Source organism: Martes martes (genome assembly GCF_963455335.1).
Source record: "Martes martes genome assembly, chromosome: 4".
Taxonomy (NCBI): domain Eukaryota; kingdom Metazoa; phylum Chordata; class Mammalia; order Carnivora; family Mustelidae; genus Martes; species Martes martes.
In genome coordinates, this window is record NC_137891.1 from 790,893 (window position 1) to 816,810 (window position 25,918).

A 25,918-nucleotide genomic window follows, 5' to 3' on the forward strand; every position below is an offset into this window, starting at 1 on the left:
AGGGATCACAACGTGGAGAGCACAAGGTCCCATTTATTGGAAGTTTAAAGACAGCAAGACGAGAGAAAGGTCTCCCTCCCCCCTGAAATAGCCTCATCCTCTCTGCCCTCAGGGCTCCGCAGGGGGACAAGGCCCGCAGCCTCAGGCCCCCCAGAGGGCAGCGCTCCAGGGCGGGGGAGGGGTGGGGGAAGGGGGACCCTAGGCCAGACTGGGGTGGGGGGGGCTGGAACAGGAAGGGAGACGTGCACCCTCACCTCTTGGCTCGCCCCCTCTCCCCTGGGACCTGGTGTGGCCCCCGGACCCTGGGGTGGGCTGGCAGACGGCTCATGCAACAGTGAGTGGGCAGGCGGTGGCCTGGGAACCGGACCCCACTGCCCTGGGCGGGGCCGGAGGGCGAGAAGGGGCCATGCTGGCCACGGCAGGTCCACACAGGAGAATCTGCAGTTACACGCGGAAGGGTCGGAGAGGGGCCCCTCGGTCCCGGGCTGTGGCCGGCGGGAGGCAGGGGTGCGAGGGGAGGTGTGACGGCGCCGCCCCATCAGGGCCAGGACCCAGGCCCGCCACGCCACCTGAGTGGGGCCCTGAGCTCCGGCTACTCCTTGGCGCGGCCGATGATGGTGAGGATGTAGAGGAAGATGTTGATGATGTCGGTGTAGAGGTTCAGCGCGGCGAACACATACTCCTCGGGGCTCAGGGACAGCTGCTTGTTCCCCAGCAGCAGCTGGGTGTCCACAGCCAGGAACTGCAGGGGCGGGCGGGCCAGTGAGGGATGCACCCCCGCCACGCCCCTCGCTGCCGCCCCCCGCCCCTGCCCCCCCGCCCCCCGCCCCGGCGCTCACACAGGTGAAGAGCAGGGCGCCCAGCGAGGCGTACACGATCTCCAGGATGCGGTTGCGGATGAAGATACAGAGGATGGCGAAGATGACCAGCACCACGAGGCTCACCAGCAGCACGCCCATGCACGACGTGAAGTCGTAGCGCGTCTGCGGGCACGGGGGGACAGGGGGTCTGGGTGCCGGGCCCGGGAAGGCGTCCGGGCCCGCAGGGCCAGCAGCCCGGCCTTCAAGGGCCCCTCACCTGCATGGAGAAGATGACCACCGTGAAGCAGACAGTCGTCGTGATGCCCACGGCCATGATGACCGCCTCGGTGTTGTAGAAGCTGGCGATCATGCCCACCATGTAGGACAGGCTGACGGTCAGGATCGACTGTGGGGACACAGAGCCTCGTGTGGGGGGAGCCGCTCCCCACCCCTACCCCGCCCCATCCCCACCCTCCTGCGCCTGCAAAGAGTGGGGGGCAGCAGGTGAGGACGCGGGGGGGGCCGGGGGCTGGGGTTACCAGAGCGACGAGGTTCCAGGGGTGCTTGCGCCGGAAGTCTCCGCAGCAGCTGAGGACGATGAGGGAGATGAAGAAGACGGCGTAGGACACGTAGTAGGTCCACACGTTCTCCCGGACGAAGCCCTTCACCTTCCCGACAAAGGTGAACACAGCCACAGTGGACAGCGTCACAGACAGCTGCAGGGTCAGCACCAGGAACACCTAGGGTGGGAGCCAGCTCAGAGTCCTGCCCCACAGGGCCTCCGCGCCTCCCCTCCCCCGCCCCCAGCCTCCTTCGCCCACCTTCCGGATGAAGGCCTGGCGGATGCTCTTGTCATCCCAGTTGGTGGCGGGGAAGTCCTGGTTGTCGTAGTAGGACGGGGGGCCCTCTTCATGGTAGTTTCCATGCTGAGGTGCTGAGGGGCAGGGTGGGCTGGGTCAGCACGGCAAGTGGGCACCTGGAGCCCCTGCCCCTCCCCCCAAAGCTTCTCCCCTCTACTCACAGCCAGGGTCCGGTACCGGGAAGGCCTGAGGTTGTCCATAGGGGTTGGGGGGAAAGGGGCTCTGTGGATATGGCCCCTGAGGGTAGCCCCCTTGAGGGTAGGGGCCCTGGGGGTAGCCCCCTTGGGGGTAGGGGCCCTGCGGGTAGCCCCCTTGGGGGTAGGAGCTGGGGCCCTGGGGGTACCCTGGCTGGCCATATGGAGAAGGCTGGAAGGGGGCCTGTGGGTAAGGGGCTCCAGGGTAGGGAGGCATGGAGGGCTGGGGTCCCCCAGGATATCCAGGGTTGGGGGGAGGATAGCTGTCCCCAGACACTAAGAAACTCTTTTCGTGGGGCATGGCCTCAGATTCTGTGGTCTCCCCCTAGAGGAGAGAGAGAGAGAAGTCAGCCCCGCAGTGACAAGTCCCCGGAAGAAGCCACCGCTGCCCCGCCCCACCTGCTGCAGGGAACCAGGACACAAAGGGGGGCATTCGTGACTTTTGCCCCCAGGGCCACTGGCAACTCGTGAGCAGAAGGACCACGAAAGCCACGGAGGAGTCCTCGGCAGGGCGTGGGGCTTTGGAAGGGGCCGTTCTAAGACGACCCCAAAAGTGGAGGAGGGGACAGACAAGAGGATGACTTCGCCAGCTCCGTGATTTTGGGTTTTGGGTGTTTCTTAGGAGCAAGTGGGGGAGGTTTATGACCGGGGCGACGTCTCCTCGGTCAGAGCTCAGCCCGGGTCGGGGCTGGGGGCGCGGTCAGGGAGGTGTGGAGGTGTGCCCGGACCCTCCCCTTCGCCACCCTCCCCTTAAGCAGCTTTAAGGGGCCAGAGCCGCCGGCTATTTCTATCCCAGGAAATCCCCAGGCCATCTGTGAGCCGCGAGAGCCCTGACCCTTGTCCAAAAGCAGGCCCGACTGTCCCTCGCTCCCAAGGTGGGGAGCAGCAGGCCTGGATCGGCTGTCGGGGCGCCAGGAGGGCACGCCAGGAACAGCGGGGTGCGGGGGCGTGTGGGGGATGGAAGCGACCAGAGGGCGTGCGGGGGAACAAAGCGGGCGAGACGGCGAGGCGGGTGGGGGCGGCGGCCACGGAACCCGCACCGAGGGCGGATGGGTCCCGCTGCCCGGTCAGGGGGCGCTCGGGACGCGGGTCTCGTCGCTGCCGCCCCCGCCCCCCGCCCCCCACCCCGCCGGCCCGCCGCCCGCCCGCCCGCCGCCCGCCGCCGCGCCGGGCCCAAGCGGGCCGGGCGCCCCGGCGGGACCTACAGACTGACCCACCGCGACGCCGCTCGGCTGCGCAGGGCCCGCGCGGGGGCGGCCGGCCCAGCGGCCGAGCGGGTAGCCACGCCGCTGCGCTCGGGCCAGGGACTCACCACTCGCGGGGCGCCTCCGGAACGGTGCGCACGGTGTCCGGTGCGCGACCGCGCGGTCGATGGCCGCTGCGCCCGCACCCACACCCGCACCCGCTCGGCGGCCGGCTCGGCTGGGCCTGCGCCTGCGGCTCCGGGGACGCTGCGGGGCCTTGTGACGGGGCGGGGCCGGGCCGGGGGGCGGGGCCGGGGCGGGGCCTGCGGCTGCGGAGACGCAGCGAGGCCTCGTGTCGGGGCGGGGCCTGGGCGGGGGGCGGGGCCTGGGCGGCGGAGGAGCGGGGCTGCGGGCCCGGGCGCGGCCGGGAGCCCCGCGCTTCTCGCCGTTGGGTCCCACCCGCTGTGGCCGCCTTGCTGCCTCCCTCCCGAGCCCCAGGCCTGCGCCCGGCGTCCCGCACTGTCCGCCGAAGGGCAGGCTTGGCCGCGGGGGCTGAAGACCCTGGAGGCGGAGGCCCGGCCCGGCCGCGGGGGTCGGGGAGGGGGTGCGCTCCGGAGTGCGGGCCGCGGGGGTCTTCCAACCGCGCTTCCGCTCTTCTCGCGCCCTGTCGTGCGGGCCTTCCCCGCTGAGCCCAACCCGCGGGCCTTCCCCGCTGAGCGCCCCCGCCCCCGCAGTCACTGAGACCGCGCCAGACCTTCTGTGTCTTCCGTCCGCGCCGCGTCCTCGCAGCCGGTGAAGGTGGCCTTCTCAGCCCCGCGTCCTCGCCGGGGCCGCAGGTCAAGTCAGCCTCTTCCCGGGGCTCCTGCAGGGCTGCTGGGGCCGGCGGACTGCCGCAGCCCGGTCGGCTCGGGCCGCAGTGCCTGGGGGCCTGGTTTGTGGCCTTGCCCAGACCCGCCGTGGCTCGGAGAAGGCTCCGGCCTGGGCCCCTGGCGCGCGGGCCCACCGTGCAAGACCGGCGGTAGCGGGGGAAGCCCTGAGCTCTGATTCGGCTCGTGCTGGTGTGACAGACTCGCCCCTCACGGCCGGTTCCGGCGGCCGCCCGTGTGACAGCGGACCCACAAAAATCCCGGAAAACTTAGCCCCCTGGTCGCGGTGGGACCTGCCGTGGCACAGGCTCGGAGGCCGACCCTCGGCCTCGGGCTCGGGCTGGGGTGTGAGACACACCCGAGACAGCGCGGAAGGTGATCGGCTCTAGGACGAGAGAAGACACCGGGCAGGCGGGGTGTAGAACCGGAAGCCCACGCAATGTACAGGGCTGGCTTCAAGAAAAATCATTAGAAAGCACAACTATGAAGTGGAGGTCGGGGCCTTGGATGGGGCCCAAGCAAGTCAAAGGTCCTTCGGGACTTTTTTTTTTTTTAAGATTTTATTTATTTAGGGCGCCGGGGTGGCTCAATGGGTTAAGGCCTCTGCTTTCGGCTCAGGTCATGATCCCGGGGGTCCTGGGATCCAGTCCCGCGTCGGGCCCTCTGCTCAGCAGAGAGCCTGCTTCCTCCTCTCTCTCTGCCTGCCTCTCTGCCTACTTGTGATCTCTGTCTGTCACATAAATAAATAAATAAAATCTTTTTTAAAAAAGATTTTATTGGGGCGCCTGGGTGGCTCAGCGGGTTAAAGCCTCTGCCTTCGGCTCAGGTCATGGTCCCAGGGTCCTGGGATCAAGCCCTGCATCGGGCTCTCTGCTCAGCGGGGAGCCTGCTTCCTCCTCTCTCTCGGCCTGCCTCTCTGCCTACTTGTGATCTCTCTCTCTCTCTCTCAAATAAATAAATAAAATCTTTTAAAAAATGGTTTTAAAAAAAAAGATTTTATTTATTTATTTGACAGAGAGACACAGGGAGAGAGGGAACACATGCAGGGGGAGTGGGAGAGGGAGAAGCAGGCTCCCCGCTGAGCAGGGAGTCCAATGGGGGCTCCATCCCAGGACCCTGAGATCATGACCTGAGCCAAAGGCAGACATTTAATCATCTGAGTCCTCCAAGTCCCCGATCCTTAGGGACTTTAGGTTCAAGTTAAATCTACCAAGAAGAGTGCCATGAGGGGAGCCATGGGGGTTCTAGCCGGGGGCTCTTGAGAGGCCCATCCCCGCAGAGGGACAGGCCCATTATGGGTGCTGAGGGGAGGAGTGTCTGTTACTGTACGGAAAGAGGCTGGAGCTGGCTGAGCAGGGGGGAGTGCAGGGAGGATGCGGACAGGGAGGGGATTGGGGCCTGGTCAGGCCAAGCCTGGCAGGGCCCCCAAAGGACTTTGGCTTTTACTGAGTGATTCTGGCTTTTCCCACGGCCCAAGCTGGAGCTGTGGGCGCCACTTCACAGGGCTCCGCTGCCCTCTCTGTTGAGGATGGACAGTGGGGTGGGGTGGGCGTGTCAGAGGGAGATGAAGACAAGAGGCTGGTGCAGTGATCCAGGGAGGAGACGAGGGAGGCTCAGGCCAGGGTGCCGGGGGTGCAGCCCGACTGCGAGCTCCACAGGTCCCCCGGACGAGCCGCAGGGGCGGGCGGAGGGGTCAGTGAGAGGTGGGAAGTGGGCAGCAGCTGTGGGAACGAATCTGGGAGGCTGGAGGCAGATGACCAAAGGGGGAGGCGGTCGGTAGCAAGAGCACAGGTGGACCCTAAAGGCGCAGCCGGGGGGAGGCCCCGCACCGCCCGGGGTCCTGTCTGCGCCTCCTTTTCCCCTTCTGTGATGAGGATCTGCTCAGCAGCACATGTCTGCAGAGCGTGCAACCCCTGCTGGTTGGCCACGATGACAGTGACGGTGGCGTCCACATGGGGCGGGAAGACCCACAGGTGCACAGACCAGGGAGGACAGCAGGCGGTGGCTGTGCTGCGCGGGGTGGAGGCCGTGCTGGGCCGGGGTGGGAGCTGTTCCCTTTCAGTAGCCTGCGGGCCCTCCGCTGGCTGCGGACCCTGACGCCCCACTCCACCCCTGCCTACAGCTACACGGCTGAGAGGAGCACAGGTTCCGTGGTGCTGGCTGAGCCCGAGGCCGGCCCCGCCCATGTGCAGCTGCAGGGACTGCCCCCCACTCCCTGCCTGTGCCCCAGCATCCAGAGCAGCACGGCCAGACCCTGCTGTGCGCCACGGAGCACCTAGTGCCACCCTGCTGTGCCCTGGACAGTCCCCGGCCAGACTGGGTCCTGGCCCACCTGCCCCAGCCCCTCTCCGAGGCAGGGGAGTCCCAAGATTGGGGCAGGTGTGCTTGTTGGGGGGACGCTGGGAGCCGACCTGCACCCTCCCCCGCGGGGGTCTGAGTCCTGGAGACCCTGGGCCTGGAGGGGGTTGAGGTGTCCCAGGCCCAGCAGCGGATGTGGTGGGGAGCATCCCCCCGAGGGCGTGCTGCTGCAGGGGCTGTGCCTGGAGCCCATGCTCCGCGGTGGCGGGGGGGACCCAGGAGGGCCTGGACTGCCCACCTGGGCACCTGCACACGGTTGCCTCCTTCCAGCAGCGGCAGGCTGAAGGGAGCTGCGTAGACGTGGGGCCCACCCGCCCTGCTCCTCAGAGCCCTGACGGGCCTCTGTCCTCTCCTTTCCTCCAAGTGGCCGGGTGGGTCCTACAGCAGGACCCCCAGTGGCGGCGCTCAGGGCTGAGCCTGGCCCCCCACTGTGACATCATGGAGCCTGAGCAGCTTGCCATGGACACCGGCAGAGGGGACTACCTGGTCACGGTGGGGCCAGGGGCCACCGAGCATGCTCTCCTGGAGGCTGGAGGGCCAGTGAGGGCACTGAGGAGGGCAGGGCTGGGGACACTGTGCTCCGAGGAGGAAGCAGGGCAGACAGGAGCCTCTCTGGGGATGGGTCCCCTTGGGTCTCTGGGCCAGGCTGGGCCAGTCAGCTTGGGGTTTACCGGGTTACTGGGATGGGGAGCTGGCGGGCCGTGGCCTCTGGGGTCTCCAGGCCCAGTGGGCCCAGTGGAGATGGCCACCAGGTCTTTGGAGCACACCCCGCAGCCCCCAGATCACGTAGGCAGTGACCAAGAGAAGGTGCACGTGGGTAGGGCTCTCTGGGGACCCCAGCACACCCTGGGGCCCTTTCTCGACCTGGCTTTCTACCTCTCCCTATGCTCGCACCTGTGTTGTGGCCCTGTACCCTGTACCCTGCCTGGGCTTGGCCACTGACCCCACATCTCTCCCTGCCCCCAGCAGAGATCTGAGTGTGGCCGGCCACCCTGGAGGACCTGGGTGGGGAGGACTTGCTGTCTCAGAGCTGAGGGTAGGGAGGTTCTGAGGGGCGCCCAGAGTGGGATCCGGCCTCCAGGGCCCAGGAGGGGGCCGGGGTGGCTGCAGGGGAGGCCGCCACGCTGCGGTGAACCTGTGGGAGGCAGAAGACAAGCTCGTCGTGGGCAGGGAGCTGGTGGCCCGGCTGGTGGTGCGCATGGCTTTCAGGCTGGACCGGGGGCCGGGGGCTGCCTTGGAGGCACAGGTCCAGGAGGAGATGGTGGGGTCCCAGGAGCCCGTCTGGAGCTGAGCTGTGAGTGTTGCCCTGGGGGTGACAGCACCGGTCTCCGGGACTTTGGGGCCCCGCCACCTAGCAGGACTGCCGGCGGGCCCCCCCGGATCAGAGTTTGGCCTTTGTCTTGGCAGCCTTGGGCCCCAGCTGTGAGCCTGCACCCTGCTTGGGGAGGGCGGGGGGACAGCCATCGGGGTCCAGTGCCCTAGGCATGGCCCAGATCCCCTGGGTCTCCAGGTGTCTAAGCAGAGGCGGGAGGGTCCTTGGACAGGCTGGGGTCTGGCGGAGAGCAGCAGGGAGGCCCGGGTGGGGCTGTGGGGCCACTGCTCACATGGGATCCGCATGGCCCAGGTGCGTCACACCCTGTGCTGCCGGCCTCGTGTGGCCGCCCACTCGACTCACGGGGCCACATCGCTTTGTAGAGCCCCTCCCCACCCCCCGCCCCCGGCTGTCACTCTGACCCGTCAGACGAGGACCCATGAGGCTCCCTAGTCCTGTCCCTGCTCTGGGGGTGGGGGAAGACAAGGGCGTAGAGGGGGGCAGGGGCCCGCAGGATCTGACAGGCCGCGGCAGGGTTCCCCGCTCTGCGGACTGCAGCCCCGTGAGGGCGGAGGGTGGCACCTGAGCTCCTTGTCGGAAGCACGGGGTGGTGGCGCCATCCCGTGGCCACGGTGAGGATCACGCACCCCGCAGATAAGCGACCTGGCGCTGTTCGGGGATCCCCCCACAGCGTCGGCCCCAGCGGGACCTGCAGCTCTATTTTTAATCGCTAAATGTGGCAACTCTGAGCATGGGTGTGTTTCATTTTTTAAACTTTTTTTGAGATTGTATTTATTCGGCAGAGAGCATGAGTACCAGCAGGGGGAGCAGCTGAGGGACAGGAAGAAGCAGGTTCCCTGCTGAGCAGGGACCCCGATGTGGGGCTCGATCCCAGGACCCCCAGCCGAAGGCAGATGCCTCACTGACTGAGCCACTCAGGCGGCCCCGGCCCTATGGGTGTGTTTCAAACACGGGGAACCACTGGGGTGGGGGGACACTGAGAGTGAGCCCCCGCCTGTCAGGCGGCGGGAAGGAGAGGCTGCAGAGGGCCTCAGGAGGCGGCCGGGGGGTGAGGGCAGTGGCCGGAGCTGAACCGAGCAGGCGGGGGAGTGACCGCGAGGTGAGGACAGGTGCAGATGAGCCGGTCAGGTGAGGGAGGAGGACGGGCTGGGTGCTCGCTGGGTAGACAGGCGGGAGGAAGGGGCCTTGCAGAGCCCAGGCCGCTGTGGTGGCCGAGGCCAGCCAGGCACGCCGGACGCTGGATGCACAGAGCTGCGGGCGGGCAGAGATGCAGAACGTCCCCCCTTCCCCAGATGACCCAGCACCGCTGTTTTCCTACAGGTGGTCGCTCCAGCTCGGAGGGTCCCTTTCCTCCGCGCTTGGACTTTGCAGCTCTCCCTTCTGCTCTGCGGAAACAGGCTCCTCGCAGGGCTTGCTGGCTCCAGGCTCTTGATCCTGGCACTCGCGGCTTGTATTTTGTGAACAACGTCGGAGACTGTTTCTTGACTTGCTCAATGGGGGATGCGGGGAACGGGCTCCCTTCTCTTCTTCCATCACACGGTTTGGCCAGTTGCATTTTTCTTATGTCATCAAGGTTGACAGGTGTCACTTCTTAGTCTGTGACTACCGTGATGTTAACGGAAAGTATTTACCAATGAACCATAGAGGAAACCAGGAAACGAAATCCTCGTTCTTAAGACTGTATTGCATGAAAGAGAATTATGCAAGGGTTCAAGGACTAATGGCTCGTTTTCTTCTTCTTCTTCTCCTCCTTCTTTACGTAGCCTCCATGCCCAGTGTGGGGTTTGAACCTTGAGCACAGGACCCTGAGATCAGGAGTCACAGGGTCAACTGACCGAGCCAGCCAGGCTCTGCGGACCCAGGGCTCTTCATCTTTTTTTTTTTTTTTAACTTTCACTTTTTTCCCTGTGTGGTTACCCTCTGTGCCCCTGTCCCCAGCCTGTACGGACTCTCTGTTTAGTAGAGAACCTCCCTGACTGGCCAGGAAACATTTACTTTGCTTTTTACCATTAGAGGTAACTCGCAACTATAATTGGTGTAAACTTGTTTTTCAAGCGAAAGCTGCTCTGGGTTTGAGACATGGTTAAGACAAGTTAAAACAAGTTAAATAAGCACAGCGAGATCTTGCGTATCTTAAAATGTCCTTATTTTGACCTCATTAGTAGTGTGGGCAGGCGTAGTGTTCAGGACCAAACTATATTCTCCTTCCAAGCTCTGAAAGACATTGCCCTTTCTCTTTTCGCTTAAAAAACGTTGTTTTAGGAAAGCTAAAAAAAATCCATTTATGATCTCTTAGCACTTAGTAGCACTGGTGGTGAGCATGTGGCGTTTTTCCAAGACTTCTTCCCACTTGCATATGACTTAGGGGTGTGTGTGTGCGTGCATGTGTGTGTGCATGTGCGTGAGTGCGCACACGTGCACGTGCTTGTGTGTGTACGTGTGCGTGTGTGTGTATGTGTGTGTCTGGATATTTGGGAGTTTCCCCAGGAGGTAGGCGCCAGGGATGTGTCTTTCGCTCGCCTTTGTCCTTCTGGGCCTTTTTATGGATCCTTTCCACCAGCAGACGCCAGCTCGAGACAGGGAAACTGGGCTCCGGGCACCCTCGCTGGCAGGGGCTGGCCCCCTGTGCGGCACCTTCCCTGTGGGGAAGGTCCCCGTGGGTCCCCATCTCCTCCCTCTAGCTCTGAGCTGGGGGGCACTTCCCCAGCTCCACCTCCTGGCCTCACCACCCGGCCTGCCCACTGGACCCCACGCCTGCATTCCATTCTCAGCCTTTTTTAGACTGATTCTTTCTCCAAGCAGCGCGTCCTGGCGCGTGGATGGGATACCCTCTTGCCTCCCCCTGAAGAGATTAGTTGGAATTTCTTCGGAAGCTCTGTTTGAGCCGCTGAGTTGGCTCCGTCGAGGCTGGCTGCTGGTTTTCCCGGTGCTGAGGGGTCCGGGCCATCTCGTGGGATCTCAAGGAACGTCCTGTGGGCAGTAGGGGCACCTAGCTCAGCTTTGCCCTGCGGAGCCTGGCTGTGGGTGCCGGGGCCTGGCGAGTGCTTGGGCTTGCCCACCCGCAGCCGTCCTCCTGCAAGGACCAGACTTCCCTGGAGGGAGCGAGGCTTCTGAGAAGCCCTCCAGCGCCACTTGGGGCCCCATCCGGGTGGCTAATGTCTGCCTAAACTCTGCAGCGGGATGCAGCGTGACTGGAGCTCAACCATCTCCCCAGACCCTGAACTCCACCAAGAGAAGGATCTCGGCTTCCAGGCTCAGCTCTGCTGCGTGTTCCCCAGGGGTTGGGGGGAGTAGGGGTAGAAGTGTCTCCCGAGAGCCTGGCCCTGGATGGCTTTCCCAGGGTGGAGCGTGTGGGTGTGGGCTGCGGCAGCAGGTCCCACGCCCCGGGGAGCACCTGGAACGGGCTCCTGAGAGGCGCCCAGGGGAGCCTCTGTGCCATGGCCCATCGGCCGGGCAGTCCCACACATGTGCGCGGGGCTTCAGCCACAGCTAGGGAGACTTTGACAGGCCAGGCAGTGGTCTCCGGCTCTGGCCACCCCAGACCATCTTGACCCTCGCCTGTCCCCTGCAGGCACACTCTATGGGCAGGGGCGTGCCTCCCTGTCCCTGCAGGACTGCTACTCGGCCCCAGCGCTGATGGCCACAAGGCGGTGTTCCCGGTGGTGGAAACCTGTGGGTGCCCCCCACCTCCTGCGGGCCCCTGGCCACGTGTTCCTGCGCCAGGAGCTCCGTCGCAGGCCTCCGCCAGCCCAGCATCTTTGTCATCTCTCGCGACACCCAGGCCCTGCCCACCCACCTCATTACTTGCAAGCACATGCCCGGGCTTCCCCAGAGGACTCCTCTGGGCATTTGGGCCATTTTCCAGTCTCCTGACTCTCCTACCCCCGCCCCCTCCAGTCCCTGGGCTCCTGGCTGCGCACAGCCTTCCCGCCCCCCTGGGCTGCCTGAGTTGCCCCTGGGGTCGCCCCACCTCTGGCTGGGGGGAGTGGACAGGAGGGTGCGAACCTGGGGGACCAGGGCTGTGTCCCCGCTTGGGGGCCGGTACCCGCCGGAGCCGGTCCAGCCACCAGGGGTCAGCAGAGCTCGGGGGGAGGGTGGGCCCGCTCGACCCCGCCCCCCTCGGCCAAACCCCGACCGAGCGCCACTGTTTCCTGAATAAACGTCTACGGGAAACCAGGCGGCGGGGCCTACGGGACCTCTGGGTCCGACCTCTGCTAGGGAAATGGGGGACCCCGGCGCGGCTAGGGGCGAGGGCCGGCGGGCAGAGTCCGTGGCTCCTTCGGGGTAGCCCTGGGCCGCGGGCGGAGGCCGGACCCAGCGCGCACCCCTGCGACCCCACGTCGCCTTAGTGACACGCACGCTCCCCAACAACGTCTCCTTGCCGACCGGCCCGCCCCGTGCGCGCCGGGAGGTCTGCGCCCGGCCAGAGCGGCGCGCACCAGTCGGGCGCTGCCCGCCGAGCAGAACGCGCGCTCCGGCCCGTCGCCTCCGGGAGGCCCCGGCCCCGCGCGCACCCGGGCGCGGCGACCGCACAGGCGGCGCTCGGTTGGGGCCGGGGCGGGGCTCCGGGCTCGCCCCGCCTGCGCAGCCTCCGCGGCTCTCCCCGCCCAGCAGTCCCGCGGCGGCGACCGAGCCTAGCCGAGCTGAGCCACCAGGCACGTAGGACCCGGCTGGGGATGGACAGGCGCGCGGCTTGCGGGAGCTGCGGGGCGGGGTTGGGGGCGCTGCGGCCTCGGGCGTCCCGGAACTAGGGGCTGCGTCGCGGCCCATCCTCCCTGCGGAGGACACCACCTCTGCGCGCCCGGCACTGCGGAACTGGACGGGCGGTGCCCGGAGTGTGGGCAGGAAAGGCTGCTGGGGAGGCGCGGTGACAGCGGCGTGCGGGGCGGGGGGACTGGAGCAGAGGTGCGGGTGGAGGAGCCGGGGGGGGCGGGGGAGGGGGTAGGCGGGGCGGGGTGGCCCCCAGCTCCGGTGCCCGCTGTCTCCTCGCCGGCGCTTAGCCCCAGGGCGGAGGCACAGAGTCCACATTGTGCCCCCCACTCCACCCGGCCCTGCCGGGACAGAGCCCCATTCACCTCCCGCACGCCAGCGCTCTTGGGGACCCGGAGCTGAAGAGCGGTCACGCGTGGGTGTGCGTGTGCCCCGGCAGCGCCGGCGGTGCGGGTGCGCGTGAGGCTCTGGGCTGGGGCAGGAGGGGAGGCCCGAGCTCCGCCCACGCCGCTGCGGCTCCCGACGCTCACAGGCCTTCACTGCGGAGAGCAAGGTGGGACTGCGCGGAGCTGGGGGTGGGGAAAGGCGGTCGGGTCCTAGAGGCTGACACGGCTCGGAGGTAGAGCGCCGGTGTCCGGCGGATGGGGCCGGGACCCTTCCCTGTTGGCGGGGTGAGGGCAGGGAGTGCGGTCAGGGCTCCCTGATGGTGCGGCTGGCCTGCCGATCAGAGGTTTTCAGGGGACGTGCAGGTTTGGGACGCAGCCAGTGGGGGCTGGTTTCTGAGTGATGGCGTGAGCCCCGGGGCCGACAGTGTGGAGGGGCCAGTGTCCTGGCGATAGACAAGGGAGTGAGGTCAGTGTTGGGGGGAGGGGTGTCTTTGTGTGGGTGTCCCCAGGGTGAGCTGGAGGGAGTGAGGCCAGTTGTGGATGGGAGCAGAGAGTTGTCAGTGTCTGGGTTGGGGGGTCAGTACGTGTGCAGTGGGACCCAGGAGGGGAGTGGGGGTCGGTGTCCAGCTGGTTAGAGTGTGAAGGGTGTGGTCAATGTCCAGATGAAGGAAGTGGCGGTTGGTGTGCAGTAACCCCCTAAGCCCAGAAGTGTGACCCGCTCCTGCTCCCTCTCCAGGAGGCCATGTCAGGCGAGGACCACGAGGGGCGGCCGGTGGCTGAAGATGCCAACGGAGGCAGCAGCTCTCCCAGCCCTGGGGACACACTGCCCTGGAACCTGGGGAAGACACAGAGGACCCGGCGAAGCGGAGGGGGCTCCGGGGGCAATGGGGGCGTGCTGGACCCCGCCGAGCGGGCCGTCATCCGCATTGCAGGTAACGCCGTGGGCCTCGTCGGTCCAGTTCGGACCCTGGCGCCCGCTTGCTGACTGAGCACCTGCCGGCGGCTCCCCGCAGGTGTCGGGGGTGGGAGCCCCGCTGCGCCGGTCCCCCGCCGGCTCCTCGGGGGCAGGTGACCGCGGGCCGCACAGCGCCACCTGCTGGCCCCCGCCCGTCCGCCGCAGGAGGCCCGCGCCGGAGCCCGAGGTTGAGTCGGGTCTGGCGGCGCCATCATGGGCCTCATGACCAGGAGCCGGTGCCCAGATGCCATGATACTTTCTGGGGCTTCTGGGGCAGGGCCACCTCCCAGGCCCCTTGCTCTCGGCCGCCACCCCCGGCAGCGCGGGGGGAGCTCGCAGGAGCCGGAGGGGAGGGGGCCCCGGTTGGCTAGAGCTGCGGGGCCTCCGTGGGCCGGGGGCCTGCCTTGGCCTCCAGCCGCTGCCCTGCAGTGGAGGACGGGAAGGGCCCGGCCGGAGGCCCCTGAGAGTGTAGGGCGGGGCAGCTGGGGACGGCCCCTGCCCCTGGGAAGTGGGTGACCCAGGGCTGGAGGCCATCAGGCAGGCTGTGGCGGGAGGGGGAAGGGCCGGCTGAGGGTTCGCTGGCGCGGGCTGCGGCGGGCTGACCCCATTCCCCCCAGGACAGAGTGAGGCATGTGGAGGGCAGGCCTGGCCCCTGCAGGAGGCCGGGGCGACACTGAGGCAGGTGGCCAGAGGCCTGCAAGGCCAGCAGCTGGGCGGCGAGGGGCTCCGTGGGTGGGAGGCCGGCAGCGGCGCGGAGGCGCGGGACGCCGTGAGGCTCTGTGGGCGTCACATACGGGTCTGGAAGGAGGATTTTTACCTCCGTGAAGGCGGATCACGAGTGTCCTTCCGCACCGCGCTCCGTCTTCGGCGTCCGCCCCCGCCGCGGGGTGGGGGCCGCAGCGCTCCCCGGGCGAGGAGGCTGCCGTCGGGGCCGAGGGCAGTGGCGGGGCGTGGGCCGCGGAGTCTGCGGCCCGCAAAGGAGGACACGGGGGGGCTTTGCCCATTTCGTGGGCGGGAAAGAATCTTTCAGTTTCACCCAATCTTTTTTCTTTTGGCTGCGCATTGCCTATTTTAGTCCTTTTAGACTAAAATTTTTTGTGCTTTGAGGCTCTTTTTATATCCAAGCCACCAGCTCTGGTCTCCAGCGGCGGGAGGCGTCTCGGGAGCGGCGCGGGGAGGAGGGACGGGCGCGCCCGGGGGCGGCCAGGTGAGGTCGCCGGGGACGTCGGGGCCGGCGGGGTTGGGGGGGGCGGGAGGGGGGCGGCGGCCGGGAGCCTGCCCTGCCGGCCCCGCGCGGCCCCGGCCCCCTGGCCGCTCGCCCGGCCCCGCCCCGCCCGTGGGGCATCCTGGGTGCGGGGGGCGGGGCGGGCCGCCCCTTTAAGCGGCGCGCGGCCGCGGGGCCGGTGGCCGCCGGGTCTGGAGGCCGCTCCGCGCCGCCGCGCCCCGCGCCCAGGCATGGCCGCCCCGCCGCCCCCGGGCCCGCCGCCCGACGAGCTGGACTTCATCCAGGCCTACGAGGAGGTGCGGGAGAAGTACAAAGGTACGGCGCCGCCGGCCCCGCGCACCGTGAGGGCGACCTGCCGTCCGGCCGGGCCCTGGCGGGTCCTCCAGCCTGACGGCCGGGCCTCTGACCGCCTGTCCGCCGTGGCCGCTCCGATCGCGGCCCCGGGCACAGCCCAGCCCGCCGCCTCGCCGGCCCCGCTCGACCCCCCGCGGCTGCGGCGCCCCCGGGAGAGGCGGGAGCGCCCGGCGGAGCCCCCGCAGTCATGCCCTTAATAGGGCATGGAGCGGCGAGGGTGGTGGGGTGGGCCGCTCCGCGGTCGGAGGCTCGCGGTGCCGGGGTCCAGTGTCCCCAGCCGGTGCCCAGCAGACAGGTGGGTCAAGGCCGAGGCCTCCTGCGCCCCTCAGCAGGGTGCCTCCCCCGTGGGGTGGGGGCCGCCGCCGCGCGGCCACACCTGGCAGTGGGTCGCATACTTGTGGCCTCTCCTCACATCCCCAAATGGGCCCTCACCTAGGCTGCCACCCTCCCTTGGCAGGGACCTCCTCACTCCCCTTCTCTGACCCCCAGGGGTAGGCAGCCCTGGGCTGGGGAAGACAGGGCAACCTTCCTTTCCTATTCAGAAGAGCTGATTCTCTGACTTTGACAGAGCCCCTGGCCTGCTGCAGGGGCCCCCTGGGGCCTCGGGGCTGCCCAGGCCCTCAGTGCTGTCCCCTGCGGGCACACACAGCCCTGGCTCCTGGCCCGCACAGGCTCAGGGCTGGGTGAGTGAGCTGCTGCAGAGGGTCGAGGCGGGGGCCCGGGCAGAGCTGACCAGAGCTGTTTCCAGCTCCGCGTGGCTGGCTCGGCCCCCAAGGGCAGCTCAGGGAGAGCTCCTGCTAGGGCCTCACCTTGCTCTCTGCCCACTGACCTCCCCCAGGCAGGGAAAGGTTGCAGAGCGCCTAGGGCTTGTCCCTGCCAGGTCCCCCTCCCCAAAGAGCTTCTGCTTGATCTCTGGCTTTGCTGTGCAGTCTCCTGCCCGTGCTGTGGCCACCCTGTTGGCCCGGTCCTCACAGAGATGCTCCTGGGGTGATGGGCTCCTGAGGGAGGGAGTCTAGGTCCAGAGAGGGCAGGCCTGCTGCTCTTAGCTCCCAGAGCTGGCCTGGCCTTCGAGGGTTCATCTGGGTGGGTCCTGGGCAAGGAAGCAGCTGCCCACGTGGGCCACAGCTCTCCTGGCACACCCCAGGACAGAACTGTTTATGAAGTGGTCACCCTGTTTGAAGTAGGGACACCTACGCAAGATACACAGAATACCTAGTGGTTTGTTCCAGAATCTTCCTTGGTGTGATCGGGTTGGTCCAGATCCTGTCCAGGGCATCCGGGTGAAGCATCCTGACCAGAGTAGCCGTGTTCCCTCTACTCCCTGGGTTGGAGGCCTGCCTCCCAGGAGTGAGATCTGACAGGTCCCTGGGGGTTTTCCTGTCTGGGTGCCTGCCCTCCCCAACCCAGCCTCCTTGGATCCCAGGCTTGGTGTTGGACACACTGGGCTGTCTTGGCCCGTGTCCACCTCCTGGGCGTGGTGGCTGGAGGCTGACAAGAGGGCAGTCGGCGACTCGAGCCTGCTTCTGGCCCGAGGGTGCACAGCGTGGACTCGCCGGGGCCGTGGCCCAGCTCTCTGGTCGGGTGGCACTGGCAGCTGGCCATGGCTTAGTAGGAGAGCGAGTGCTGGGGGCTTCCCACACGGGCCTGGGCATCGGACGGCTTCTGGGTCATACCAGGCACCCCCAGGACTCCTTAGCTCCTTTGAGTAAGGGGCTAGGTTGGTGCCTGTAGCCAGCCCAGGGCCACTGCCAAGTCCAGGAGGAGCCTAGAGAAGGCCATAGGTGGCTGGGCGATAGGGCAGGCCTGACCACTGTGCATGCCTTGGACTTACCAGAGGACCCAGGCCCTGGTCCACCCTGTCCCTGGAGGTGGAGGGCTCCCAGTGAGGGAGGGAGGGAAGGGGTGGCCCCTGATGCCAGCCAGTGTGCAGATGGGGAGGCCGAGCCCCCCTCTCTTGGGTCCCAGCACAGCACTTTTCAGCTCTGCCTGGGGGACTGCCCTCAGCCATGTCCAAGCACTGCTGGTCCCTCGCTGGGCCCACCAAGCGCTCTGGCTTCTGCCTCCCCGTCTCTAGCCCAAGCTCGCTCTCACCCTCCCAGCCCCACACATGAGACGCCCCTTCCCCAGTGGCCCTTCCAAAGTCCAGCCACTCAGTCCCTGCCGCCAGCGATCCCCTCCCCCCACAGAGCCCCAGACCTCACCCCGGACACGTCATTCATTCCCGGGCTCTCCCCCTGGAAATCCCCAATCCTCCCTTCACGGTCACTGCTCCTCCCAGAACATTCTCAGTTTCCTGTCAGCCTGAGCCCTCACCCCTGCCCATCCCCCCTGCCTTCTCTCCAGGGCACATTCCTGGAGCTGGAGCCACTGGGTCTGCGGTGGGAGAGCTCTGGGTGCCCCGAGGGAGGGGGGCTGCAAGGGCTCTCCTGAGTCCCGGTTCCCCAGAGCCTGGCCTAGAGCGACTCCGAGGCTGGCTGTGGGAGGGCAGGGAGGCTTTGGGTGAGGGAGAACCCAGGTGGGCCAGGTGAGTGGGGTAAGGGTGCTGGTAGAGGGGCAGCCCAAGTCCCCCGTGGTGCTGTGTGCACAGGGCCAGAGGCCTGTCTGTGGGATTAGGGGGGACTGGGGCTCGCCAGGAGGGCCTGGGCGGCCGGGGTGGAGCCTTCAAGGTTGTCCCATGGGGCCAGGAGCAGGGTGGCCCCAGAGTCCATGTGGGTCCGAAAGCAGCACGTCAGGGTTCTGATGACGTCGCTTTGGGGGTCTGGGTGGGGTTGGTGGGAGCAGGGCTTCCAGGCAGGGGGGTTGGGGTAGGGAGGCTGCATGAGCCTGGGGAGAAGGCGGGTCCAGAGAGGCCCTGGGGTGGGGGGAGCTGTCTGTGCGTCTGCCGGGCACGGGCCCAGCGTGTATCTTGTGCTTTCCTCGAGACTCAGCTGGAGGGGCTTCCCTGCTCCCTGGCGGGGCCGGCGTCATGCCTGACACCCTCCTCCCCTGTCCCACTTTTCCCAGGGCCTGGACTCTACGCGGGGTCATCTGTGTTCCCCGCACTGCCCCAGGCCCTCACGGTATCTGCAGGGTGCTCGCGGGGCGAGTGGGTGGTCGGCACAGGGCGTCGTCTTTGGCGACCGGAGCTCAGCTGCAGGGGCGGGGCTGGCAGGTAGTCGGGCTCTTTGGAGAGGACTCTAGGGCTGTGGTCTTCTGTCCCCAGTACAGTGCGATCGAAGAAAATGAGACAAACAATGACCACATTATGGAACTACATAAAAGGAAACAGTTATGGTCACACCCCTGGCCCCCAGTCTCACTGGCTGGGGGGACCACAGCATGTGTGTGTGTGTGTGTGTGTGTGCGCGCGCGTGCGTGCGCATGCACCCGTGTATATGGGGGTGGGGAGAGCAGTGGTTTTCAGCATATTAATAGACTCGTGAAACCACCAGCATAGTTAATTCCAGAACACTGACATCCCCCGGCCCCTGGCAAACCCTGGTCTACATTCGGTCTCTAAGGATTTGCCTGTTCTGGACGTTTTGTATCAGTGGAATCAAACCATCTTGTATCTGGCCTCTTTTATTTAGCGTGATGTTTCCAAGGTTCGTCTGTGTGGGAGTGTGTGAGGGACGTCGTTCCTTCCACGCCGGAATCATAGCCCACGGCACGGATGCACATGCTTTGTTCTCTGTGCGTCAGCTCATGGACATCCGGGACTTCTTTTGGCCATTACGGATAACACCGCCGTGGACATCTGTGTGCGGGTGTTTGTGCGGACCGGTGTCCTCATGTCTCCTGGGTGGACACCAGGGAGTGTGATTGCTGGGTCACGTGGGAACTCTATGTTTAACTGTTGGAAGAGCTGCCAGGCTGTTTTCCGCAGCAGCTGCCCAGTCCCGCATTCCTCACAATGGTGTGCGAGCCTTCCCATTTCTCCACATCCTCGTCAACACTTGGGCTTACCTGCCTCTCTGAGTACAGACATTCAGTCCTGGTGGGCAGAGGGAGGATCTCACTGTGACTTCGCTTTCCATTTCCTGATGGCTGTCAACGTCGAGAGCTTATTGGTCATTTGCGTACCATCTTCTGAGAAACATCTATCCAGATCCTTTGTCTGTTTTTGAGTTGGGTCTTTATCTTTTTATTGTTGAGTTGTAGGTGTTCTTTATGTATTATAGATACATGTCCCTTACCAGATACAGGATTTGCAAAAAGTTTCCAATTCTGTGGGATGTCTTTGTACCTTCCTCGAGGTGTCCTTAGAAGTGAAAAGTTTTTAATTGCGATGAGTCTAGTTGATTTTTTTTTTTTTTTTTTTTTTTTTGCTTGTGCTTTTGGCATCATATCTAAGAAACTATTGTTTCCTCCAAAGTCAAGATTTATGCCTACGGTTGCTTCCAGGAGTTTTATAGTTTAGGCCTTACATTTAGGTCTTTGATCTGCTTTTTTGTTTGTTTGTTTAGATTTACTTATTTATTTATTGGACAGACAGAGATCACAAGTAGGCAGAGAGGCAGGCAGAGAGAGAGGGGGAAGCAGGCTCCCCGCTGAGCAGAGAGCCTGACGCGGGGCCCCACCGCAGGACCCTGAGATCATGACCTGAACCGAATACAGAGACTTAACCCACTGAGCCCCCCAGGCGCCCCTCTTTGATCTGTTTTGAGTGAATTTTGGCGTGAGAGTTAAGGGTCCAGCTTCGCTCTCTTGCACACGGATGTCAGTTGTCCCAACGCCATTTGTCGGAATGATTGTTCTTTTCCCAAGGAATGCGCTTAGTTCCCCTCATGGTTTTTTCCCTGATGCTTTTTCATGGGCCCTGAATACCCCATTACACGGAAGCACCACCGTTTATTTCTCTCGTCCCTTTACATGGACATTTGGGCTCGTCGTTAAACATGATTGTATTTCTAGGCTGCGCTCTGGCATAGGTGAGCGCGGCAGATACAAGACACATGCGTTCTCCAGATCTTTGCCCACTGATTGATGAGAAAATCCAAACTGCTTTAATTCACATTCTTTGATCAGTAAATAAAAGCATCGTTTTGTAGTTCTCGGCTAATTTCACTTTTCTTCTTTTATAAGTTGCCTACTCAAAACCCTTGTTCAGATCTAGGAGAGAGGCAGGTAGAGATCAGGTTTGAAAAGAAAAAAGCACTGTTAATTTTTCTGTATGATGTGTTTCTCTTTGAATTATAAGTGCTCTTTACAGAAGTGCCTGGGAGGCACAGTCGGTTAAGCCTCTGTCTCTTGGGCTCTTGGTTTTGGCTCAGGTCATGATCTCAGGGTCCTGGGATTGAGCCCCGGGTCCGGCTCTGTGCTCGGTGCGGTGTCTGCTTCTCTGCTTCTCCTTCTGCCCTCTCTCTGCTCGCTCACTCTCTCTGTCTAAAATAAATAAATACATCTTTTTAAAAAGCCTTTAAAAAAAAGAGCTCTTTACGTATTATGAGTATTAACTTCCTTATTCGTTATATACGTTTCAAACTTTCTCCCAGTTTGTTACCTTTGGTAAGTAAGCGTTCTATTGAAATATAACATTTCTACAGAAAAGCATGCAAATTATACACACGTCGCTTCCTTAAATTTCACAGTTTCCTTGTGACCAGCATTGAGATCATGGAAATAGCTTCTTAGCTTCTTAAAAGGCCCCGTGTTCCCAGTTGCTGTCTTGACTTCTCACACGACACACCCGTCGGGTCGCCTGTCATTTCATCCTGTCTCTGTCTTCATCCGTATCAACTCGAAAACTTTCCTCTTTTATTTTGTGACCTCTGAGTTTCATGTCCGCTCAGGACGCTCTTGTTTTGTAAAAAATGTTTGCTGAGAGCGTCTTCCAGTTCTGGTGTGTTTGTTTTCTAACATCTGCCTCTTTATCTGGACTTTGTTTCGGGCTGGGGTGTGCAGGAGACTGGGGCGGTCGTGCTCAGGCTTCGGACTTGCATCCGTGGGTGACCGAGAGGATTTTACGTATCTCCTTTCCCACCAAACTCAGCTTCCTGAGGGCAGGGTCTGTGTCCCGCGGCTCCTCTGCCGCAAGACAGAATCACTCAGAAACGAGTGAGTGAGTGGGAGGGAGAAGTGGACCCCGAGCCGGACCCTCGTGGGTCTCCTGGTCCCAATCAGTTGCCCGGTGCCCCCAGAGCAGGTGCCGAGGGGAGAGGCCTGGTGGTGGCAGAAGGCAGGGTGGGAGCCGGGGACGCGGCGGCCTTCTCTCCAGCAGGGAAGGCGGGACAGCGGGAGTTTGCTTTAGGTTTGCGAGTTGGAGATGAGCGAGCCTGTGGAGACCCCCGGATGCCAGAAAAGGCTGGATGAGTTGAGGGAGGCCCGTCTGGGGCCGTACTTTGGGATCCTCATGAGGAAGGGAGGAGGCCCACCTCTGAGCCTTGGGGCAGCTGGGGATGCCGGCCAGGGGAAGCAGGGGCAGAGCCACGGCACACTGTCCCGGCAGCCCAGTGAATGGGAAGGGGTGACAGACTGGAAGAGGGCCACCTGAGCGGGACAAGGCTCCAAGAGGGCCTGGCCCTCGGTGATAAGGGACCCTGGGGACCTTGGTGAGACCTGTTTGAAGGTGTAGTCAGGTTGGAGGTGCTGAGGGTGATGTTCGCGGAAGAAGAGGGGTGCAGAGCTGGAGGGTGTCCAACACTGTGGGAGGGAGGGGGCCCTCCAGGACAGAGTGCCGGCACGCAGGTGAAACGCTGGCCTGAGGTCCCTGGGGCAGGGGTGGCCTTGGCCTGGAGGGGCTCCTGTGGCCATCGGGGGGATGGGCATTGCCGAGAGCTGGGCCGTCTCTCTCCTTGACCTATCTGCCCGTGCTGGGGGCTGAATGTGACCGCCCCTTGCCACCGAGGGCCTGTGGGGTGAGCAGGGGCTGGGACCGTCAGGCCTTAGAGTATAGCAAGGTGTGGGTGATGCTGCCTCCTAGCCTCGGTTTCCCCATAAAGCCCGAGGGGAGCTGGCAGGAGGGGGGCGGGGTCTGGGTGCCTTCAGAAGGGGCTCGAGGAGGCTGGGGAGCAGTGGTCAGGTGGGGGCCACTTGTAGACCAGCTGTGGACAGGCAGCCGTGGGCGGGGGAGCCGATGCTGTGGGGCACGAGGTTGGGGACCCAAGTGGGGGCAGGCGCTGGGTCATTTGGGGGGGCCCAGGTTGCTGGTGGGCCGGGTGAAGGGGAGATCAGGAACTCATTCTCAGGTGATGGGAAGAGACTGCCCATCCAGAAGCCATGGGACAGGAGCCTGGAGGCCTGGGTGCTCCCCTCTCCTCCCTTCCTCTCCTCTGGGGGTGCTTGGGTCGTGATTTAGGAGAGGGGTTGTCCCCGTGGGTGGTCAGCCCTTGGCAGGGACCTTTACTGCTGTCCTGAGGCAAAAGGGATGTGGGGCCAGGAAGAGGAGGGGGGACACTCTGCTGCCCACCCTGGTTCCTGGAGTGGGGGCAGGGCCAATTCTGCAGGCAAGGAATGCCATAGAAGTACGTCTGGCGTAGCTGGTCTGGAGTCTGGGTTCAGGCGGGCTCGTGCCCGGAACATTGGGGGAGGGGCGGCCCTCTGGGACCCATGTGCGGGGCCGGAAGTGCGGGCCTCAGGGGGCAGGTGTGGGGCAGCTGGTGGGAGGCCAGAGAACAGTGTCCACAGCAGGTGTCTCTGGGTGTGGGGCTCTTAGAGTCTTCTCTTCTCTGTTTTTTTAAATTTTTTTAAAGATTTTATTTATTTATTTGACAGAGAGCTCACAAGTAGGCAGAGAGGCAGGGAGAGAGAGAGGAGGAAGCGGGCTCCCCGCGGAGCAGAGAGCCCGATGCGGGGCTCGATCCCAGGACCCTGAGATCATGACCTGAGCCGAAGGCAGAGGCTTTAACCCACTGAGCCCCCCAGGTGCCCCTGTTTCCATTTTGAAATGAATGTGCATTTTGAACTTCTGAAACGTCCCCTTTTTTCTCCTTTCTCGTTAAGTGAAGGGCTGCGCGGGAAGCTCATAGGGCTGGAGTGAGCCTTGAGGGACGCGACTGAGCTTGACTGTGGTCATTACTAGGACGGCTCATGCTTGGCTGTGGGATAGAGCCGGCCCCAAGAACACCCTCTCCTGGGTCGCTGCCTCAGACAGCACCGCGGCACCTCCCACTGTTCCAGGGGCTGTAGGGCCGCTCCTGCCCCAGCGCCCGGTGGCCATGGGCCTTCCCTGGTGAGTGACTACGGCTCCGTCTTCAACACGGTCTCCTCCCTGTGTCTTCTGTCTCTTGTAAGGCTCTTTGTCACTGGATTTAGAGCCTCCCTGAGTGATCCAGGATGATCTTATCTGAAGATTCTGAATTATAACTGCAAAGACCCTTTTTCTGAATAAGAGAACACTGTGGGCTCTGGGATTTGGAGGTGGACACAGATTTGGGGGACAGCCATTCAGACCACAGCTGTCTGCCCTCTGGCCTCCTAAAACTCATGTTTGTCACATGCAAAATACATTCACCCCTTCCCACCGTCCCCCAAAGCATCAGCCCATTACAGCATCAACTCAAGTTCAAAACCTCATCTAAGTTTCAGCAGCTCAAAAGCCCCACATCTTGTCCAAAGTGTCCAAATCAGGACTGGGTGAGGCCCTTGGGGCAGAATTCCTGTCTGCGGGTGGACCTGAGAAAGTAGTGAGCCAGTCCGAGACTCCAGAATACAATGGTGGGACAGGCACAGACTAGACACCCCCTTTCCAAGGGGGGAACTAGGCAGTGATCAGGGCCTTGAGGTCCCAGCAGGTTTGAAACCTGCAGGGCAAATTCCTTACTCCTCCGGCGGTGGCGTGATGCTCTGTGCTCTGGCCTTCCGCTCAGGCCCCAAGGCTCTGCTCGGGGAGCCCTGTCTCCTTTTCCCTGAAGGGTTGAAGCTGGGTAGCCCTGCCAGCCTACTTCCCAGGAATCCCAGATTCCTAATGCCTTTCCTCTGTGCTGTGTTCTGTCCAGTCCAAGCTGGTGGTGTCTCCGCTGGTCTGACATTCTCATAAACCTGTGGGTCTCCTGTGTATGGCACGGGTCCCATGTCCTTAGACAAGAGGGGTCTCCGTAGATCTTTTCTGGATGACCCCACTCCCTTCCTAGCTTCTGCTGAGACGGTGGAGTGGACCTGTGGGTCAGACGGCTGATCTGCTCCGCGGAAGGCCGTCCAGTCACCCTTGGCTGTCCCCCGCCAGGACATACTCTCCCAGCCTTAGCATCCTTTGCAGTCTGAGCAGGTCGGGGCTCTCCTGGGTTACCAGCGCTAACCGTCCCTTCCACGACGGATGTCTTTCCTCCTGAACCCTCCTCTGAGCCGCTCACGCCTCCCACGCTTCACCTGGAAATCTCCGCAGCTGAAGACGCTCCCAAGTTCTGGTGTCCCCCCAGCAGTGGAACGCCGCCGTTCAGCCCTATTTCCTGCCACTATTTGATAAGGATCGCCTTTCCTCCCTTCCTTCTGGGTCCTCACCAGCAACACGCTTGCCATCTGCGTTTCTCCCCGCAGTCTGTCCACGGCAGTCCAGGCTTCTCCTGCCCGGCTCCTTGCAGTCCTCCAGCCTCTGTCCGCGGCCCACTCCCAAAGCCACAGCCGCACGCTCAGGCCTTGGTCACTCCCCCCCGTAACACAGTGCCGCCTGGTCTCCTGGGTCTGCCGTAACGAGCGCCACACTCAGGTGGTCTAACAAACACAGACGTGTTTTCTCAGCTCTGGAGGCCGGAAGTCCAGAAGTGAGGTGCTGGCGGGACCTCCTCACTTCTCCCAGCCGCTGTGGCTGCTGGCATCCCCGTCTTCACATGGCTTCTCCTTGTGGCTCTGTTCGTTTCTGCCTCATTGGATTTGGCCCCCCACCCCATGATCCAAGGTGATCCGCTCTTGAGATCCTTAATTACATCTGCGGAGACCCTCTCTCCACGTAAGGTCGCGGTCAAAGGCACCAGGGATTCAGATGTGAACACGTGTTTGTCAAGGCCCCTGTTCAATGCCCTACAGTGTCAGGCGATGTACTCAAAACCTCCACATCTTTTTGTTTTGTGCTTGTTGTTTTGAAAAAATGTGCACGATATTTTATAGTACAATGTAATGTATGTATAATTTTATAATTATACAATTTGATATCATAGAGCATTTTAGACACGTGTAACTTCTTTTTACTTAATGTTCCAACGTGGACATCTTTCTATAACATTTATTTACAATATTATATAACATAACATTCTTTGGTATGGTAACTATATATTTTAAAATTTTTTTCACTAAGTAAACTCTGCCCCCAATGTGGGGCTCAAACTCACGACCCTGAGATTAAGAGTCGCTCGCTCTACCGACTGAGACAACGAGGCGCCCCTAACCATATCGTATTCAACCTAACCCCCTCTCATACAGCATTAAGGTTATTATTTATTTGTTTATTTGATATGAGGACGGCAGCAAGGAGTGGTCCTGTAGCTGAATTGTTGGGTGTGCCTATGACTACTCTTTGAAATAGAATTTCTGAATCAAATCGTGTGTAAAACGCAAGCCTTATCTACACCAAGATACCATTTTTTAGGTATCAGATTGGCAAAAATCCCAACACTTGGATTTCTGGATTGTGTTGGGGAAACTGTGGGAACCAGGCCAGTGGCGGCGCCTGTCAGATGGTGCCCAAGGGGACGGTGCTCCTGGGGGTCCTGGCAGGCGACAGGGCTCCTGGGGGAGGGCCGAGGGCTCTGCCAGCTTGGGGGGTTCCCCTCTGTGCCACGGG

At 63.1% G+C, this 25,918-nt stretch overlaps 2 protein-coding genes across 5 annotated transcripts in view; one reads left to right on the forward strand and one right to left on the reverse strand.

Annotated features, from left to right (window-relative positions):
• On the reverse strand, nucleotides 1-3,300 carry GRINA (glutamate ionotropic receptor NMDA type subunit associated protein 1). Of its 2 annotated transcripts, XM_080802547.1 has the most exons (8): nucleotides 3,167-3,300; nucleotides 1,822-2,179; nucleotides 1,622-1,734; nucleotides 1,340-1,540; nucleotides 1,078-1,206; nucleotides 840-983; nucleotides 570-742; nucleotides 15-438 (listed from the first exon to the last, which is right to left on the reverse strand). In XM_080802547.1, exons 2-7 carry the CDS (start codon nucleotides 2,153-2,155, stop codon nucleotides 593-595), a joined length of 1,071 nt encoding a protein of 356 aa, XP_080658673.1. In that variant the 5' UTR covers nucleotides 2,156-2,179; nucleotides 3,167-3,300; the 3' UTR covers nucleotides 15-438; nucleotides 570-592. The 2 variants fall into 2 exon arrangements, with proteins under 2 accessions (XP_080658674.1, XP_080658673.1); XM_080802548.1 differs by having other exon boundaries at nucleotides 1-742; nucleotides 3,167-3,292.
• Nucleotides 3,301-13,433: 10,133 nt separating this feature from the next.
• PLEC (plectin) overlaps nucleotides 13,434-25,918 on the forward strand; it is a gene marked incomplete at its 5' end in the record, with an annotated part of 52,688 nt that continues 40,203 nt past the window's right edge. For 2 of the 3 annotated variants that reach the window (XM_080800253.1, XM_080800257.1), the window contains one exon: nucleotides 13,434-13,623. In XM_080800253.1, coding sequence (XP_080656379.1) covers nucleotides 13,434-13,623 — 190 coding nt within the window. Of the gene's footprint in view, nucleotides 13,624-15,110; nucleotides 15,187-25,918 lie in introns of those variants that run through there. The other variant, XM_080800256.1, reaches the window with a different exon arrangement.

Bases quoted from the DNA above. Each gene is read 5' to 3' on its own strand.
- GRINA (XM_080802548.1), bottom strand. From the start codon at position 2,155: ATGCCCCACGAAAAGAGTTTCTTAGTGTCTGGGGACAGCTATCCTCCC. The intron at 1,207-1,339 runs GTAACCCCAGCC...GTGTCCCCACAG, and splicing joins CCTGGAACCTCGTCGCTCTG to TCGATCCTGACCGTCAGCCT. The intron at 984-1,077 runs GTGAGGGGCCCT...CCGTGCCCGCAG, and splicing joins TGGTCATCTTCTCCATGCAG to ACGCGCTACGACTTCACGTC.